Consider the following 20,469-nt stretch of genomic DNA (forward strand, 5'->3'; position numbering starts at 1 on the left):
CTCGCACTAGGTGCAATTGCTTTGAACCGTGCCAAAGTGCAGTTGCCCCCCTGACCGCCTACACTGCATTTTGAGCCAGACCACCCTTGCGTTGTCGATGATGCAACTGTTCATTGACAAGCAGTAAAATATTTAGCAGAACAGATCCACAACTTTTGAGGCTCAAAGATTATCGTATAAGTATTAGGAGGTTTCCTGAAGATGCTGCGAGGAGTTTGTATCTTTGATAAACTATGACAGTAAGTGTTCATAGAAAAGATTAAAACAGTTCCTTAAAAGTGGTGTTGCATCTTCAGTTCTGCTCTAAGGCGTGCTTTGCACTCGCACTACAAGTGTACCGCGCCAAAGCCCAACCTAACTGCACTTTGGCACACCTCTTCCAACCAGGCCAGGGCCAGCCAAATGAAACATGATTGCGCCAGATATGGAGCATTCATACTTGTCAATCGAACTGGGAATCGCAACTGGGCTCTCTGTATAGCATAGTGTGAGTGCACCCTAAGATTGATTAATAAAGCATTAATAAGACGTATGCACTATATTTTGTGGCAAGTAAAAAAAAATGCAACGTGAACTAGCATCATTGATATGCAATTGTCTTTTTTAAACGATGGGAATATAAACATGAACCGATTGTAAAATGTTACCTAAAATTTAAATATAAAAGACTTAATATTTATATTCTTTAATGTCTTAATGCATCGCTTTTAACTTCTATTTCTGGAGGTCCACAGCTCTGCAGAGTTTAGCTCCAACCAGCTCCAACTCACATCTGCTTCATAGTATCTAGTAGTCTTGAACATTTTGGTTAGTTGGATCAGCTGATTGATTAGGGTTGGAGGAAAGCTGTAGAACTGTGGCCCTCCATAGTTTCTTGTTTTCAGGTAGTTCCAGTTGTTTTCTGTCTAATCTAAAAAAGATAATCTTAAAGAAATTCAAAGAAATTTTCACAGTATGTCTGATAATATTTTTTTCTTCTGGAGAAAGTCTTATTTGTTTTATTTCGGCTAGAATAAAAGCAGTTTTTCATTTTTTAAACACCATTTTAAGGATACAACTATTATCTCCTTTAAGCTACTTTTTTTTTCTCGACAGTCTACAGAACAATCCATCACTATACAAAAACTTGCCTAATGACCCTAACCTGCCTAGTTTCCCTTATTAACCTAGTTAAGCCTTTAAATGTCACTTTAAGCTGTATAGAAGTGTCTTGAAAAATATATAGTCAAATATTATTTACTGTCATCATGGCAAAGCTAAGATAAATCAGTAATTAGAAATGAGTTATTAAAACTTATGTTTAGAAATGTGCTGAAAAAAATCTTCTCTCCGTTAAATAAATTGGGGGGAAAAAATTAACAGAGCTAATAATTCAGGGGGTAAATAATTTTGCATTTAAGTGTGTGTGTGTGTATATATATATATATATATATATATATATATATATATATATATATATATATATATATATTTATATATATATATTTATATATATATTTATATATATATATATATATATTTATATATATATATATATATGTATGTGTATGTATGTATGTATATATATATATATATATATATATATATATATATATATGTATGTATGTATGTATGTATATATATATATATATATATATATATATATATGTATGTATGTATGTATGTGTGTGTGTATTACTGTCTTAACACTCCATAACAGGAGGTGTCGGAATGTGCAGTTTTAAAGTTGGTTTGTAACCCCACCTTAAAACCAACAGAAGAAAATTGGCAAAATTAGTGAGAGGGGTCTGAATGCAAACCTGGTGCCGTGCAATCTGAGCTACATCTAATGCTTTATAATGAGCTCACCTAACCCCACCCCTAACTCTACACTTCACAGTGACGTCACTTACTCCATTTGAGTGCATTGTGTCTGACATATCTCAGCCTGCATCATAAAGGCTGCATCCAGATGCTAGTGAAATTAGCTTTCACTGCTTTCCACGTCAGGTTAGGGATGGGGTTACTGTTTTACTGTTTCTTACTCTTATGCTGTCACTTTAATGCAATTAGGGCATACGGATGAATGGAATGGAATGCAGTGTGCGACAACCAAATAACTTCCCTTTACAAAAGATTTAAGAGTCCATCAGTTTTACTCATTAAAATCCTTCATTCAAAAGGGCAATTAGAAGAGGACAGTTTTTCGCTCTTCAGTTTGGTTTAACGCTTCAACATGGTGGCCATGAAGGTTCTTCCTTTGAAGTCCAGAGGGTGATCAATCCTGCTTGGGATGCAAAACATGTTAACACGCTCGTTCTTCTTAAGGTGAATGATTAAATTTCACATTCTTCATGTTCAAATTTCAATCAAAGTTTCATTGTAAGAAAAAACACATCCAGAAGAGGAATATTGCAGTCTCATTCTGAGCCTAGGCTTGTTGCAACCTTTATCAGGTTAACGCTTTATCTGGAGTAGAATCATGTATGGTGACTTCGCTAATTTCAATGCATGTATTTTATGTTTTATAATATGTTTTTACAATATATGCATGATTCAAAGTTCAAAAGTTTTGTTATACTGAAAAATGAAGGTGAAATATGGGTTTAACATGCTAAATTATTGTAAAACATGACTTTAATTTTTATGCTGCTTTATAACCATGCTGATAGAAAAATCCACTGTAAATGTTATGACTGGTTTCTGTATTTTGCGAGTTATGGAAGGTTTCCATTTATAAACAGTTATGAATTGCGTCATGAGACCTTGATCTCTGCCCTGTCAACTTGATTTAGAAAATTCAACTGCAGTTTAACACGGTGACTTTTATTGTCATTTTATAGAAATAAGTTTGAAAAGAAAAATAAATAAAGTAAGTCTGTGAAACAACAGAAAAAAGTGTATTTGTACTAGTCATGGGATCATAACCGGTTTCAAGGTTTACCACAGAAAAGTCACTAGAATTTTCTGTTATGATATTTCTGTCTCGTCTCTGTATGAACAGAGTAGGAGTCCGGTTCGCATTTCTGGCAATAAGTCAGATTTGTTTCTAGTGCATGTTGGACTCCGGCAGGGCTGCCTGCCCCTTGTCACCAATTCTATTCATAATTTTTATGAACAGAATTTCATGACGCAGCCTTGGGCTGGAGGGGGTCTGGTTCGGGGACCACAAGATTTCATCTCTGTTGTTGGCAGACGATGTTGTTCTGTTGGCTTAGTCAAACATGGACCTTCAGCATGCACTGGGGCGGTTTGCTGCCGAGTGTGATGCGGCTGGGATGAGAATCAGCACCTCCCAAGTCTGAGGCCATGGTGCTCCACTGGAAGTTTAAGTATTTTGGGGTTTAGTTCACGAGTGAGGGATGGATGAAACGTGAGATTAACAGGCGGATTGGTGCAGTGGCAGCAGTAATGCAGTTGATGTACCGGTCGGTCTGTTGTGGTAAAGAAGGAGCTGAGCTGAAAGGTAAAGCTCTCAATTTACAGGTCAATCTACGTTCATACTCTCACCTATGGTCATGAGCTTTGGGTCATGACCGAAAGAACAAGATCTCGGATACAAGCGGCCGAAATGAGTTTCCTTCGAAGGATGGCAGGGCGGACTCTTATGGATAGGGTGAGGAGCTCTGACACCTGGAAGGAGCTCGGAGTAGAGCCGCTGCTCCTCCACATCGAGAGAAATCAGCTGAGGTGGCTCGGGCATCTGTTTCGGATGCCTCCTGGACGCCTACCTAGGGAGGTGTTCCAGGCATGTCCCACCGGGAGGAGGCTTCGGGGAAAACCCAGGACATGCTGGAGAGACTATGTCTCTCGGCTGGCCAGGGAACGCCTTGGGATCCCCCCAAAGGAGCTGGATGAAGTGTCTGGGGAGTGGGAAGCCTGGGGTTCTCTCCTAAGACTGCTGCCCCTGCAACCCGGCCCCGGAAAAGTGGCAGAAAATGAATGACTGAATGACATTTCTATGGTATATGTAGTTTTGTTTGTTTTTTACATGTTTTTTCTGACTATTTTGCTTTGTTTTTAGCAACAGTATCCCCAGCTAAAAATGATTCTCTGCATAAAAAGCTACTATTCCAAAATATTTAAAATTATTTTTTTAACTATTTAAAAAGGACAGATTTTAAAGCAGTAATCACAATACCGTGTAAAAGTAGTTCTTTTGTATAACACTGATGTCCTGCATTTTGTTTACAGCTCCAAAACATTCAAACCTCATTTCCATGAATAGAAATTGAAACCACTTGTTTAATATTTTTAGTTTGACCCTTTGTTTTTAAACATTTATTAAAGGCCTGCTCTCTGTTGGTTTAACCCCTTTATAGCAGGTTTATGACCACCTTCGATTCACATTTGTCTGTCAGTGATGATCTAATCACCACCATATATTTTCAGAAATGGGTCAGAAGGTCTGGTTTGACTTCCGTCCTCTTCGGCATTGGAGTTATGTACGGTTGCTGTCATTACACAGAGAGGCTCAGGGATCTGTCAGAGACGTTAAGAGAGCTGCTGGTGTGGCTTTATTCTGCCTAACAACAGGAAGTACACTTTTTTTCTTGCACAGGATGTGGTTTCAGACATGCAAGTGTAAGAGGAAGAGGGGAGGGCTGGGAGAGAGTGCACATCTACTTTATGCTCTTTGAAAAGTTGGAACAGGTGCTTTTAAGATTTATGGTCTGATTTTTATTGTCATACTTTGTTATTTATCGTCACTTCTTGTCGTATAAGAACGTCTGAAGATGCTATGAGAGAGGAAAAGATGGAGCCTGAAGAGACGGAGGTTGATTTATCATCTTCCTGGTATGACTTTATTTTAAAATAAATGAATATATTGAGAGATTTTATAAATGTAAGACTTTTTTTTAAGTTCATCATTTTGATGACTTCTTGTTCACTAAAATTGTTTAACATTCGTTAATATTAATTAATTTGTTGATCAGTCCTAAAATAATGTCTTTTCAGTGATCATTTCATTTGGTTCTCATTCAGGTCTCCTATTACTAGGGAAAGACTCCTCACATGTGCCAACTTGTCAGATTTTGCCGGGGTAAGATTCATTTCGCTTATAAATCATTCACAAAAATTGGACAGGCCTTGCACTGTAGGTCTTGATCCTTTTGAGGGACTCCAATATATGTTATCTGTTCGTTTTCTGAGCAGAAGAAAAGAAAACAAGACCCAAGTAGTGATGCTGAGAATTCAGCCCGAATCTTGGAGGACTGTGTAAGTTGTTATCTACGATATAAGATACAACATGTCTGTGGTACAAACAAAAAAAGTACAAGTTTTGAAATTGTCTTATACTTGACGTTTGAATGTCATCATTTGAGCATCTGTTACAAAACAGCCGCAATGTTTCCTGTTAGTCTGTGTTGAGATGATCTATAGATGATCTACTGAGCGGTTAAAGCTCTACTCTTTGAGCTTTTACTCAATCATTGAATGTTTTGTGATGTTTAATAGACATCGATTTAACAGTTGAATAAAATTGAAAGATGGTCTGCTTGTTTGTGCTTGACGCCGGAAACTTGTGAAGACCAGGTGACTACATAAAGATCCATGGCTTTCTAGTTCTATTACAAAAGACAGATATAGTCAGAGATATATTTCACGAGAACATATGAACGGTGGCATTACGAGAATTAAGTCATGCTCAGCGGTGAGTAAAAAGCTGACAGGAAAAAAAAAGCTTTACAACTTAGTTTCCTGTCTAAGTTTGTTACTTGCACACACACACTCTTCTCGTTTCATTTTTTTTTACAACAAACAACTCTTTGGGACCTGAAATTAAACTTTATTAAAATATGAATTAAAAATAAACCTTTTAATATAAGGTGTAATATGGCATGGCTCAAATACTGTTCAGACTAATTAACATCTGGAAAGAGTTTTCAATAGCATCTGATCATATTCTCAAGTGTAAATGGCCTGCTTTATGTCTTAGTGGGGATTTATTTTTAGATTAGACTTAATGTTTCCTGGGTACGTTTTTTTTTTCGTATATCTCTGAAATCTAGTCAAAGGTTTTATATTGAGGAAAAGTAAAAAATTAATGTGGTCTTGTGACATCTACTTTTTATAAGTTTAAAGTAAAATTTAGTACAAAACAAACAAACATTTGATCTGTGCACATTGCTTTGTACATATATTTAAACTTTTTTCCAGTGATGAGCATTGTAACCAATCACACACATTTCATTTGAATGCAGTGGCCATTCAGATGCCTTTAGATTATTCACTGTTTTAAATTATGAAGTTTTGTTGAGTGTGAGCACTCAATGACTGAATTTAATTGTAAATGAGGTGCAGATGAAAATGTTAATTCTGCATGTAGACTGACGTCATGTCATTAAATTATTATAGCTTTTATATAATGAATAATCAATGACTTAAATTTTTTTTTATTTTAAAAGCACAAAAACGTCAAAGAAGCATCGGAAGCGAAGTTATAGACAAATTAAATCTAACAACACAATATTTGACAATTTTTAGTCATTTATGACATGTTAGATCACCTAGTCCCTCTTTTAAACCAGTCAGAGATGGCCCACATGCGAAAGATTGTGTATGTGCATGTAAATGATACTGAAGAATGATTCAAAGATGATTCCTTGGATTGACAATTTTTTTTAAGTTAAGTGGTAGTAAACAATTTATTTTGGCTGAATTTAACCTTTTCATGCGCACAATCACACCAGTGTGATCAGCCTTGGTTGGTTTCTGAAGCACATAATCACACCTGTGTGATTGGATTATTTGGAGTGCACATCATCAACTGCTAAAATTTGAATCTGATGGTGCTTACTGATGCACGGAAAGAGGCCACAGTGCCACAAAAATTATGCTATTTTGACATTAGTATCCTCAACTGTATCCCATCTAGAGTTCACCATGCTGCAGGATAGGGTGAAGTCTAGATGGGATACAGTTGAGGATGCTCACGTCAAAATAGCATAATATTTTTGACGTTGTACAACACTTTTTTTACGTTACCATAAGGGTTAAGTTTAGGGTTGAGGTAGGGGTAGACGCTAAAAAAATACAATTAATGTGTTCTAAAAAAAAACATGCAAGAGGGTCAGCTGGATGAAAAACTCACGCGTGAAAGGGTTAAACAAACAAGTTAAGTTGAACATTACTAAACTAAATTTGTTTAAATTCAACCCATTTAAATTGTTTGCAAAATTTTTGCTGAAATCATTTTTTTCAGTGCACAGGCATATCTAATAGCTCATAGTAACATGTGTTAGCTACATCTTCGCAAAATATTTCAAGCATATTTGCAAATTTGTCTTCATTGGCTCCCTGGTCAAGCACACAATGCTATGGTTAATACTAATGTTTGAGGAAAGCACATTGATTTCAAACTGTGATCAAATCTGGCTATGCATTAAATGATTTGGTAACACTTTAGATTAGGTTACCATTCACGGTATTAACAAACCATTAGCTAACAATACTAGCTTTATAACCTGCTAATTAGCTGCTTATTAATAGTTAGCAAGGTAGAAGTCTGGTTTAGGTTTTTTTGGTTAAGATTAGGGTTGTAGAATAAGATCATACTTTATAACTACTAATGAACAGTTAATATCTTAATAACAGGCAGGTAATAAGCCAGTAGTTAATAGCATGAATTATGACGTACACTAAAGTGTTACCAATGATGTTATTGCACACCTTCCAGCCAATCAGAATCAAGAATTTCAACAGACCATGGAATAAAATGAATAACACTACATATATTTTAGTTTAGTCATATTTTACAATTAAAATCTGGATCTGTGACAAGCTAACAGCATCAAGCAAAACTTTAATAGCACACGTAAAAAAGTTCCTTCATACCCACTGAATTGTGTGTGACTGTATTTATATTTACTGAGATTTGGTGGAATAAGCTTTTACATATATGTGTGTTTCATCTGATTGGTTGTGGTTGCGCTTATTTGTGCTATGCTACACGTCTCTTTCAGGAAGAAGATGACTTTCCCATCAGCGACCACATGCAAGATTCTGAGGTACAGAGTTAAATATGCATCATTCTTCTTGTGCATTTGTGCTGAACACAATGATTCATCTAATCAAAACATCACAGTCAGAGCTCTTGGTTATGCATGCTAATGATGCAAGTCTTAATGGTACATGAAGTTCATTTTAACCTTAGCTTTCATTCTCTCTTGCCCTCATATAAGGGTCCATGTAATAAAAGAGTCAAGCCAGTGGATAAAGGTGCTTCAGTCACTGGGATCATAACCCCAGTGAAGACCCCTGCTCTCAAACGCTTGGGCCAGTCCATACAGGTGAGTTATTTACACACACACATCACTGTTCATGCAGTCAGTCAGCATCCATCTCAGCCATTTAAAATGTTTAACCTTCTCTTAGTTTAACAATAAAGTTTGTTATCGCAGTGCCTTGCATGGTGTTTGTGAAGTCCATACTATTAGTCTGAATAAAGGTCAAGCACTAGCAGAGAATGATCTTAACAGTTGTTTGAAATTGATTTCTAAAAATATAGATGTGTTCGTTTCTATTTTATTGAATAAAATCAGAAAGAGCAGGAATAAATATCTGCTCATGGTCATGCAGGGTACAAAGCACATCAAAAATGTTTTCATTTATCTTGTTTTCATTTATGATATTCAATATCTTACACAAAGTTTTTTCTTTACTCTAATTTTATGCTTTATTTTTTAGAATTATATATTTAATATGTTGAAGTTCTGCACAACTTTACTACTATAAAAAGACCTCAAAAGATGATAAAATAAACGTTTATGCATTCTATAAGTGTGGTTACTGATCTATATTAGAAAAAGAAAGTACATTTCATTTGTAGTTATCAACAAACATAAAATGTTTTAAACATTACGTTACAGGAGGTTAAACATTGAATTATATATATTTAATTCACACATTTATATATATATATATATATATAGCAGTGTACATGTAATTATGTTGTTAAATGATTGAAATACTTTAATACATACTTAAATAACTTAAAGTCTGCATGAAATAATATTTTATTTATAATAATTATATAATAATATTATTATAATTATCATAATCTTTTCAATATTTATTTCGCTAGCTCACACTGTTTTTCCTCAGGTAAATAATTCATCTATAGAATTTAATCCACTGAAAAGTCATTGTTTGTTGGTAATCCTTAAACAAAATCTACCTTACCTTTTGCTTCCATGTTTGGAGTGGTGAACCTTCAGTTGACGCCAACCTGAGAGCTTCTCTTGCTAATGCATATTAATACCCTCAATGATGCACAAAATAAAAGCCCCCCTCCTACTCAATATCCAGTTTCAGTTGAAGCTTTGAGGTACATCAACATACTGAAATAAAAGTCTCAGCAACTTCCGGTTCATGTAGACTTTAAAGCAAAGTCATTTGTTTTACCTTTAAATTAAGGTTTCGGCCCAACAAGAATGTGTGGAAATTCCTGTACTACATGAACAAATAAACACACATTCATATATAAGGCAAGGCAAGCTTATATAGCACATTTTACACATTAATTGATCTAAATTGCTTCATAATAAAACAAATTAATTAAATAGTACGTTGGCTGAGAGAGTTTAACGTGCTGCAATTTAAGAAAACACAGGCAATTACAAAAAACACCAGCAAATTAAAGAAAGATCTTCATCCTTTTGACAACAAACATGCTGCAAATCGTCACAATGCAAACACATTTTGTAAAAACACGCTGCATTTTCACACAACACTTTCAAATAGCTCGGAACACAACAAAAATGTTTCAAAGGGACCCTAAAAGTGACAGACCCAACTATTTAGGTTATTTAGGCTAATAAAATACACAAGACTGGGGAATCAGGATGTTAAAATAAACAATCAATAAAGTCACCTGTCAAAGATCACCTACAACTTTAAAGTAATAGTCACGTTTTTGGGTCCCCTTGAATCATTTTCATTGTGCTTCAAAGTTTTTGCAAGTGTTGTGAGAAAATGCAGTGTATTTTATTAATTTGTTTGTGTTAATGCAGCAATTTGTGTTGTGAGGATTTGCAGCATGTGTGCTGTCAAACGAATAAAGATCTTTTCTTAATTTGCTGGTGTTTTTTGCAATCAGCCACCATAAAAAATATATTCAAAATATTAAAATATTAATTAGTATTTAAAAACATAAGAGAAAATATTATATGTATACACTGAAATATATAATAAGGTATAAAATACCATGCTTACATCAACATAACGTAACCTAACACAACACAACACAGCATAACGTAACATAACGTAAATATATGTTATGTATGATTAAATATGATGAAGACCTCTAGTGAGTCCCAGTTGGTGTACTTCTATGCTGTTTTTTTTTTTTGTATAAAAAATGCAAATATTGAATTGATACAGAAAAACCCAAAAAGAAAAATATATATATTTAAATACCCAGATATTTCATTTAACAAAAACAAACAAAAAAAGTGTGCATAGTCTGTGAGTGTGTGTTGTGTCATTTGTGATATATTTGTGTTACATTTGTGTGTGTGTTTGTGCTTGGATTTTACTCCTCAGCGTTCTATCAGTTTCCGGACAGAGGCCCGGCCATTGCCTCCAATGCCAAGATCCCGTCAAAAGGCTTCTTCATTCCCTCGACGGCGGAGCAGTCAGCTGTGGAGTGACACGGTGGACAACATGAGCCATGAGCTCAGCACTAAAGAGATCAAACGACAAGAGGTGTGATAACAGCGTTAGATTAATGCCACAACACAGACTAATGTGTCAAAGTCAATTCTTTATTTTGTGCATTTTGTAATTCTAAATTACCTTACAGATTATATTTATCATATTTGGCCTTTAATTACGAGCATCAAACTAGTAACTTTGGCCCATGCACCTTTAAATTCTTTTTAAAAAGCTTTCTGTCTTTACAACCGTAGTTGTGAAACAGGAAGTGAGCTGGTATACGAGGCCATGTTCTCTATTTCAGTGTCAGTATTTCCTCTGAAACACAAGCTGTACCACACAGCACTGCCAAACTGACTGGTAACTTGTGACAGTAGTGCAGTTATAAATGTGTGTGTATGCATGTTTGCGGTCTTCCTGCACAAGGTTTCATAAGGTTACAACTACCTGTGCACATTTTCCTGTGCATTAAAGTAATATTTATTCTCTTCATCTCCAGGTAATCTACGAATTAACCCAGGGTGAGAAACAGCTCATAGAGGATCTAAGCCTCGTAAAAAAGGTTCGTCCAGGAGTTCAGCTGATTTATTTATTTTTACTGTCCTAAATGAGAAGGATTTTAATTTGGACTGTTCTCTCAGGTGTACTATGAGCCTATGCTGAAGTTAGACATCATGACAGAAAGTGAGCTGGGACAGATATTCGGGACGCTTGATTCTTTAATTCCCCTTCATGAAGGTAAATGTTTCTTTGAGAATGTTTCTTCATTTATTCACTAAGGCCTTCTTTCAGATGTACATAACAAATTTTTAATTAGATACCCAAGTCTCGCAGTCATTGACTTTCACTGGAATTGTGTCATTTAACAGACCCTTGTTGATAAAACTAGGTTAAATACTGGGCTTTTATAGCTATAAGAACCAGCAGATCAAATTATCCTAATGTGTTTATTTTCATGACACTTAAATTTCCTTATTATGGTGGGCATATCCTTTATTTTCACATCCCAATGTTGACAGGTATGATTGTTCAACCATGACACATACCTACTAGAGACATTAATCCTTGTCCAGGGTTTGCGCTTTTTCTCTTCTAAAGTTATGAGCAACAAAAATATATTTTATTAAGTTAAAAATAGACTGTGGTAATACATTGCTTTGTGGCAACCCTTGATAAAGCAGGGAATAAGCTGAAGGAGACTGAATGAGTGAGTACAATAGAGTGTGCTCAGATGTTTGTTTGTTTGTACATCTTTAGTAGTTTGTAGTTGTGTGTATTCCATCTCCTCTGTTTCTTTCCTGCTTTTTGAAAACCCCTGTGAAAAAAATTATCTGCACAAAAACAATTGCACACAAAAGCACATGCAAAACCTGTGTGTAAATTTTTTCATTATTACAAAAAATCCTGGAAAAAAAAATTTGTCTGATTTTGACTATGGTATTTACTAGTATTTGCTTGTGTGTTCAGATCTTTTAGTTCGTCTTGAAGGGCTTCGTGGAGCTGAGAAGACTGTGCAAGAAGTCGGGCCAACCATGATGGATTGGGTCAGTCTTACATTAAGTAGAAAAAAATAGATGTGATCAGTCTTTTTTGAAGCATTTTCCGCTCCTCTATTGGAAGCAATACTCTAAATGTTTACTCACATAACTTTAAGGGAGCATCTGCTGTTGTTATAAGCTCTTTGATCTCCTTTCGTAGTTTCCCTGTCTGGAGGCGTATATCACATACTGTTGTAACCAGGTTGGGGCAAAAGCTCTGCTTGATCAGAAGAAGCAGGACAAACGGGTTGAGCAGTTCTTGCGGCTGTGCCAGGAGTCATCCTTTAGCAGAAAGCTGGACCTGTGGAACTTTCTGGACTTGCCTCGCAGCAGGCTGGTGAAATACCCTCTGCTGCTGAAGGAGATTCAGAAGAGCACTCCACTTGATCATCCGGATGAGGATGCACTGCCACAGGCTGTGAGTTTTGCCAAAAATACTTAAAGGTTCACGAAACCTTCGAGTACTTTTTTGAGATTTTAATAGAATTGTGTTTGTTGAGCATCAGTTAAGACAACGTTAGCACCTGTTAGCTTTAATTGTGGGAAAAACTAAAAAATGTTTCCATGATCAACAGGGTTTATTGCATGTTTTTCCCTGCAATGCTGTCAGGGCAGATACAGCAAAGCTGTTTGTGTCCAGCAAGCACTTTGGTCGGGAGAGCAGTTCGAGAATTGGAGAATCGCGGACGTTGTCTTTTATCAGGAGTTCGTTCACATTTAGACACATCACCATGCTGTGTTTGCCTAAATCCTCTAGATTACCAGCAGGGCTAATGGTTGAAATAGGCCGGTCAGGAGACCTGCTGCACTGAGTCTGCATTCAGACCCGGGGATTGAGGGAAAAGTCCTCATTTATAATGTTTTATATGAACACGATTATCTTTATAATGATATAAATAGTGGTTATCTGTATATGAAATTATGAATAACAAATGTAGCAGGGCATTAAATCACTTTTTATTTTCTTTGCATTTTAACTTTGTAAACTATAAAATCATGCGTCTCCACACAGTGTGTGTCTCATTTTGTGAGCTAACTGACAACAACAGTTGTTCGCTCACCTCCTTCTCCTCTGCTGGCCACACCCACCCCTGCCCTTTGCTCGCGGAGCTCCACGCCTATTATGATGCATCTTTTGAAAAAATTCTGAGGTAGACCTGAACCGAAGGTGTGGGGTGTCATGACCCTTTAAAGGTCCCATGAAATTAAAATAAGTTTTTTTTTTAGATGTTAGTTTTAGTCTGTTAGTTTTAAGGATATCTATTAGCTAGTGTGCTCCAAAATTCGTGTTTAGAAAATATAATCTAATAAAAACTTTTATTTATATTTTATTTAATTTGACTTTGATTTAAAGGTCTCATGAAGTGCCTTGAAATGTGCACATTAATCCGATGTTTGACATAATCTCTACTGAAAAATTAAGAGAGGATGGGACAAAGAGTAGCTCCTACCCTTTTAAAAATAAACAGCCAATAGCGTTTAAAATTGCCGCTACAGATTGTTTACGTTTGCTGTGAGGAATCATTTCATAACGCAGAATAGTTTAAGTGTCAGGGGTGGATGACATCAAACTCTGGGGTCATTTTCTTTCGTGTTTGACTGACCTTGACAGCTAAGATCTTACCGTGTGACATGAGAGCCATGTTCGTGCAGTCTCACATGCTACAATCATTCAGGATTATAAAAAAATCTCACAGTGTGAGCCAACCTTAATATGCAAAAAAAAAAAAAAACAGCCAATAGCGTTTCATGTGTAAACATCAGTTTTTTACACATCACCTCATACTTCAGTTTTTTAACAAATCTTTACCAGTCGAGCTCAAGCACTCTTACTGGTGAGCTGTGATAAAAACGAAACGCTATTGGCTGTTTATTTTTAAAAGGGGAGGAGCTACTCTGTGTCCCACTTTCTCTCTTTTCAGTTTAGGTTACGCCAAAAATCTGATTAAAATGCACATTTCAAAACAGTTGACAGGACCTTTAAATCAAATCAAATGAAATAAAATTAAATAAAAATGGAAAACTGACAAAAAACAAAGTTACTAAAACTGTAAGTAAAATAAAAAATGAAAGCAAAAAATCTAAAAATGAAAGTGAACATAGTTTAAATATGACTAAATACTGATTTAATTTGTCAATAAATTACTGTTTTTAAATTAATAGATTTTCAATGATTCAACAACTTGTTACCTCTGACAATTCTTCCATTTTCTTGCAGTCAATTCTAATTCTTTATTTTGCATTTCAGGGTCTTACATTGACAAATAAACTGACTATTGTCAAATAGTTTTTTTTATTCAGTTTTTTTATTTTTTATTCTTTAAAATATCACGGTATTACAGTATTGTAATTACTGCTCTAAAATAAGTGACGTGGTGGCGCAGTAGGTAGTGCTGTCGCCTCACAACAAGAAGGTCACTGGTTTGAGCCTCGGCTGAGTCAGTTAGTATTTCTGTGTGGAGTTTGCATGTTCTCTCCGCGTTCGTGTGCGTTTCCTCCAGGTGCTCTGGTTTCCCCCACAGTCCAAAGACTGCACTATAAGTGAATTGGGCAGGCTAAATTGTTCGTAGCGTATGTGTTTGAATGAGAGTGTATAGGTGTTTCCCCATTGATGGGTTGCAGCTTGAAGGGCATCCACTGTGTAAAACATATGCTGGATAGGTTGGTGGTTTATTTCGCTGTGGTGTCCTCAGATTAATAAAAGGACTAAGCCGAAAAGAAAATGAATGAATGAATGAATTTACATTTGGAACAGTAAACATGTCAGCCTACATAATTAAAATAAACGTTGTGTTCTGCTACATTCATTAATTTACAAAACACAGATTTTTTTTTTACAACACAAAAAAAAAAAACCTGTACACGTACCTTAGAAACGGGATAACAGAAATTTTTTGTGGTTTTAAAACCTTGACTTTTTCAAATCGCTGTATACCTTGAAACCGGATCGTCCCATGCCTATAGTGTATGAATAAAATAATTTAGTAGTGCTCTTTTTTATCTTGTTATCTTAGATGGAACTTATCCAAAGGATTATAACAGAAGTAAATCTTAAAACTGGAGAGGCTGAGTGTCAGTTTTACAGACGAGGGCTTTGCTACGCAGAAGACAGTCAGAGGGTTGCAGAAATCCAGGCTTCTCGTTTTTTATACTGTCACGGTGAACTGAAGAGTACGAAAGGACAGGTAAATGTTATCTTTCCAACAACTGTATAATAGACCATTGCAGTGTTTTCAGTTTTTAACTTCTTCTCACTGACATTTTTGTAGAAACTGCATGTGTTCCTCTTTGAGCTGGTGCTGGTTTTGACCCGGCCAGTGGCACAGGACAGGGAAGGGCCAGTCCAGTTCCAGGTGTATCGTCAGCCCATGCCAGCTGCTCACCTGCACCTGGAGGACCTGCCTGATGGAGAGCCAAGCAGTTCGGGGTCCTTTCGGGGAGCCTTTACAGGCAATGATAAAGGTATTATAATTATTATTATTTGATTTTTTTTCCAAGCATATGACTGTCATGTGTATGTTTTGTTTTGTTTTCAGTTGTTTCCCTGTTCCTGTTCTCATTGGTACTTTGTTATTGTGGTTCCTGCTTTGTGCATTTTACTTGTTCTGTCATGATGTTTGAATCCATGTGAATTTAATACTAGAATACAGAGGCAGTCATTTGGACCATTTTCAAATTTTGTAAGGTAATAACTTTATTAAAATAAAACCCATGTATAATTATAATACCCTGACTGACCTCCTAAATGTGCTTGTTTCATTCTAACATGATTTAATTAAAATTCAAAAACAAAAAAAATCAGAGTAGCAGCAAATAGAAAGCAAGGTTTAGCATTTCAAAGACATGTACTTCTGGAGTGTGACCAGCTTTAGACCCTACTGCAGTCTTCGGGCCTGAGCCCACTATGAAACCTGTTCTGTTGTCTGAGTCCGGTTTTCATTCCTGAGCCAAAGTCCATTACGGAAGCCGGCAAGGTGTCAGAGTCAACTTCATCATCCATCTCAGAGGGAGTTCTTAAGTAAGAGGGCATGTCATTGTGCGCTATACTCCCTGCACTGATGGTGTACTGCACCCACTGCCCAAACAAACAATAATCCTGGACACTATTATTCCAACAAGTCTCCTTCATCACTAGTTCCAAGTCTTCTTTGTTGCCACTGTTTGTACCCTGCACCAAGTCTCTTTTATAATTACTGGTTGTACCAAGCTCCAAATCTTTTTCATCCCCTCTGGTCCCGGCAATCTACAAGTGTCTCTAACTGCATGTGATATCTTACAGCCTCGCTCTTTCTCCTTGTCTGCCAATGCCATCCAGTTTCTCACCTGTTTCTGCGGGGTTTAGTTTATCTTTCAGTGGCTCTGTCCAATTACTTGCACACCTTACTTTTATATATTACAGTTATTCTTTAGGTAAACATTTAATCCTTGCAAGTTAATCCACCAAATTCACTTTTTTGTTAAGGTTTGGCCATTTGCTTCTGTGTTTGGAGTGTCAATACTTCTCTGTTGATGTCAGTTTGACTGCTTCAGCCACATTATTCTTAATCATGCCCCTTTTTTATTAGTTTGCTCTGAGGAAATGATGCACAAATAGAAATCTCACCCCCTACTCAATATTCCATTTCAGCCTGATTCCACTCCAATTTTTGATGGCCCTTCCCTCCATCTCATACCCCCGCATATACAGTTAGGCCCATAAATATTTGGACATCGACACAATTCTAACATTTTTGGCCTTATACACCAACACAATGGATTTTAAATGAAACAAGGTGTATCAAGTAAACACTGTAGGAATTACAACAGTTTGCGAAAATATTTGGTCAGAACAATAATCATACATCAAACTTTCACTTTTTAATGATTGGTTGCAAATCCTTTGCAGTCAATTACAACCTGAAGTCTGGAACGCATAGACATCACCAGACGCTGAGTTTCATTCCCGATGGTGCTCTGCTAGGCCTTTACAACAACTGTCTTCAGTTCCTGTTTGTTCTTGGAGCATTTTCTCTTCAGTTAATTTGGATTTTGGTCAGGTGATTGACTTGGCCATTGCATAACGTTCCACTTTTTTCCCTTCATTCTATTTACATTCCACTTCTTTCCCTTTGGTGTTTCTGAGCTCATTGGTTGGTTCTTTCGTTTTAAGAATGTTAAAACACTTGTTTTGGCCATGCCTAATGTTTTTGCTATGTCTCTGGTGAGTTTGTTTTGTTTTGTCAGCCTAATGATGGCTTGCTTAACTGATAGTAACAGCTCTTTGGATCTCATCTTGAGAGTTGACAGTAACAGATTCCGACTGCAAAATTACTCTGAAATGAACTTAAAATGAACTCTGGACCTTTTACCTGCTCATTGTAATTGGGATAATGAGGGAATAACACACACCTGACCATGGAACAGTTTAAATGCCAATTGTCCAATTACTTTTGGACCCTTAACAAGTGGGAGGCACATATGCAAACTGCTGTAATTCCTACAGCGTTCACCTGATTTGTATTTAAATACCCTCAAAGTCTGGAGTGAAAGCACATCTTGTTTGTGTCATTTCAAATCCATTGTGTTGGTGTATAGAGCCAAAAATGTTAGAATTGTGTCATGTAGGTTGCTAGAGAGGACATATGAATCTAAAAATGAAATTTGGTATGTCTATGTAAGTGTCCCCCATTCAAGTGGAACTCGGTTTAAAATGCCAGCGGGGATTCCCCTGAGGGGAAGTGCTAAAGGAAAGTTTGCGAGTGTGTGTCTAAAAGTGGAGTGGAACCCAGCCTCAGTGGGAAGTACGTCACCATACTAAAATAAAAGTCATCTTCATGCAGACCTTAATAGTTAATTACATATATAGGCTATAGTTGTTCATTTTAAAATAATAATAATGTTCTTCCCATGTTCTCATGGGTTTCCTCCGGGTGCTCCAGTTTCCCCCACAGTCCAAAGACATCCACTATGGGTGAATTGGATGAAATATATTGGCCATAGTGTGTGAATGTATTGGTGTTTCTCAGTACTTGGTTGAGACTGGAAGGAAATCCGCTGTGTAAAACATATGCCAGAGTAGTTGGTGGTTCATTCCGCTGTGGGGATAAATCAGGGACTTTGCCGAAGGAAAGTGAATGAATGTATAAATGATCAATGAAAATATTATTTTATAGCATTGTCTTTATCTTTTGGATTGATATTTGATTTCTCTCTTTTTATTTGAAATTGGAAACTTTTTTGGTCTTTGTTGTTTTCACATCGTTCTAATTCCACATTTTCTTCTGCTGTTCCCTGCAGTGAAGAACTGTTTCCGTGTCAGCACCACAGGACGCTCCAAATCTCAATCCCACAGCCTGCAGGCTAATGACTCCTTTAATAAGCAGCAATGGATTTCATGTCTGCGGCAAGCAATGGTCCAGTCACGGGACAGACAGGCTCAAAGCAGTCCATGCAATCCAAATGAGCGTTTAAGCCCTGAGCCGGCACTCTATAACAACATCGCTGAACTCACCATTAACTCTGATGTGGATATGCCCGACACATAGACCTGGGCTTCTGCTGCTCTCCAGTCTTATAATTTATCCACAAACACTTCCAATGTGATTGTGACCGTGACAGCCGACTTTCTCGGGACGAATGAAATCGCGCAGTTACTGTTTCACACCCAGTGTTGAAACTGTGAGAATCGTATCATGTAGCTATATTTGTATACTTCATATTTAGATGTTTTTTGGTGTGGAATGTCTCATGGAAGGAATATATTTTCTATTAGATTTATGCCTCTTGCTTTAAGCAGTTTATTTTTTTATGTGTGATATTGGTTGCATGAGTGGTTAATGGCATATGTGAATATCTATTTGAATAGTGATTCTCCATTTGAATCTCATCTGGTAGGTACAGAAACAACAATATTTGTGCAATCTGAACGGTAACTATAGTTATATGCAGCCAGGCTTTTTGTTATTGCACTTTGGCGGCGTTAGGGCTAATATTATTGCTTTTATTGATATTAGCTGAATGTATTGATGTTAGCTGAATGCTTATTTCACCATTTCTCTTAATTTAAAGGAACCCTGAGCCATTTACAAACAAGGGATTTGTTCCCACTTTCCTGTCAGTGCATAATCGTTACCGTTTTGTATCAATAAACTGACAACTTCCTTAAATATGGACCGGTTTAATTATTATTATTTTTTAAACAGTTTACACGATTTACGTTTACTTTTAAATGCAATATGCCCTTTTTTTTTACTGTAGGACAGTTATGCGGGATGTTACTGTATTTTAAAGTTGTAGTGTGAAATGACTGTGTTTTACAGTATAAACAGTACTGTAAATACACACACAGCAAGATGAATGGTGCTGTTATAGTAAATACAGTATTTGGCTGTAATTTATTTACAGTAAGTTACTGCCAAAGTGTCACCAGTGACTTACTGTAGATTCTACAGGAAATTGTTAACAGTGTATTTCTCATTACATGTTAATTTTGGAAAGTCATGTTCTATAAATGTGCATACATTCTACATTCCACTGGTTTTCCCAATAGTAGGCTAAGGCATTTTGTCACATAATATTAAATAAAATGCATGTATGATTTAAATCTTATTTTGCAACTATTTATGTATTGTATACGATACTGCTCTAAAATATACACTACCTGACAAAAGTCTTGTCGTTGACCCCAGTAGTAAGAGCAACAAATAATAAATTGACTTCTAGTTGATCATTTGGAAAAGTGGCAGAAGGTAGATTATTCCAATAAATCATCTGTTGAACTGCATCCCAATTATTACAAATACTGCAGAAGACCTAATGGAACCCTCATGGACCCAAGAAGATCAAGGTGCTCCAAGATTGGCCAGCTCAGTCACAAGACATGAACATTATTGAGCATGTCTGGGCTAAGATGAAGCATTGAAGATGAATCCAAAGAATCTCGAACTCTGGGAGTCCCACAAGAACGCTTTCTTTGTCATTCCAGATGACTTTAATAATAAGTTATTTGAATCATTGCAAAGATGTATGGATGCAGTCCTCCAAGCTCATGGGAGTCATACGCAATATTAATTCTCCTTACACTGCACTATGACTTTATATTCTATATTGTACATTATTTCTAAGTGACAAGACTTTTGTCAAAGCAAAGTCAGACCTTACTGTCCTTATAAAAAAAATTCAAATCAAGGCATGAGCATATTTTATTTTGGTAAAATAAGCGTAATCTAGAGACCTTTGCCTTTCATATAAGCCACTTCTGATACTAAATGATTAACTAAAAGTCAAGTTATTATTTGTTGTTCCTAAACTTGGA

General features: G+C 36.3%; 1 protein-coding gene and 1 long non-coding RNA gene across 5 annotated transcripts in view; one reads left to right on the forward strand and one right to left on the reverse strand.

Annotated features, from left to right (window-relative positions):
* LOC147838189 (uncharacterized) overlaps positions 1–20,469 on the reverse strand; it is a 129,220-nt gene that overhangs the window by 43,622 nt on the left and 65,129 nt on the right. The window lies entirely within an intron of this gene.
* On the forward strand, positions 3,662–19,321 carry arhgef3l (Rho guanine nucleotide exchange factor (GEF) 3, like). Of its 3 annotated transcripts, XM_087305786.1 has the most exons (14): positions 3,662–4,632; positions 4,705–4,776; positions 4,966–5,023; positions 5,137–5,199; positions 7,947–7,991; positions 8,166–8,273; positions 10,528–10,689; positions 11,138–11,200; positions 11,280–11,376; positions 12,106–12,182; positions 12,337–12,594; positions 15,191–15,361; positions 15,446–15,638; positions 18,453–19,321. In XM_087305786.1, the coding sequence occupies exons 2-14, from the start codon at positions 4,721–4,723 to the stop codon at positions 18,698–18,700; spliced, it is 1,599 nt and encodes a 532-aa protein (XP_087161912.1). In that variant the 5' UTR covers positions 3,662–4,632; positions 4,705–4,720; the 3' UTR covers positions 18,701–19,321.

Source organism: Danio rerio, chromosome 23, assembly GCF_052040795.2.
Source record: "Danio rerio strain M-AB ecotype USA chromosome 23, GRCz13ab, whole genome shotgun sequence".
Lineage (NCBI taxonomy): Eukaryota > Metazoa > Chordata > Actinopteri > Cypriniformes > Danionidae > Danio > Danio rerio.

What these genes read in the sequence shown, in the direction of transcription:
- arhgef3l (XM_087305786.1), top strand. Translation starts at nt 4,721, where the DNA reads ATGAGAGAGGAAAAGATGGAGCCTGAAGAGACGGAGGTTGATTTATCA. An exon ending in ACTTGTCAGATTTTGCCGGG is followed by an intron (nt 5,024 to 5,136) that starts GTAAGATTCATT and finishes TTTTCTGAGCAG; the next exon opens with AAGAAAAGAAAACAAGACCC. An exon ending in ACCACATGCAAGATTCTGAG is followed by an intron (nt 7,992 to 8,165) that starts GTACAGAGTTAA and finishes CCCTCATATAAG; the next exon opens with GGTCCATGTAATAAAAGAGT.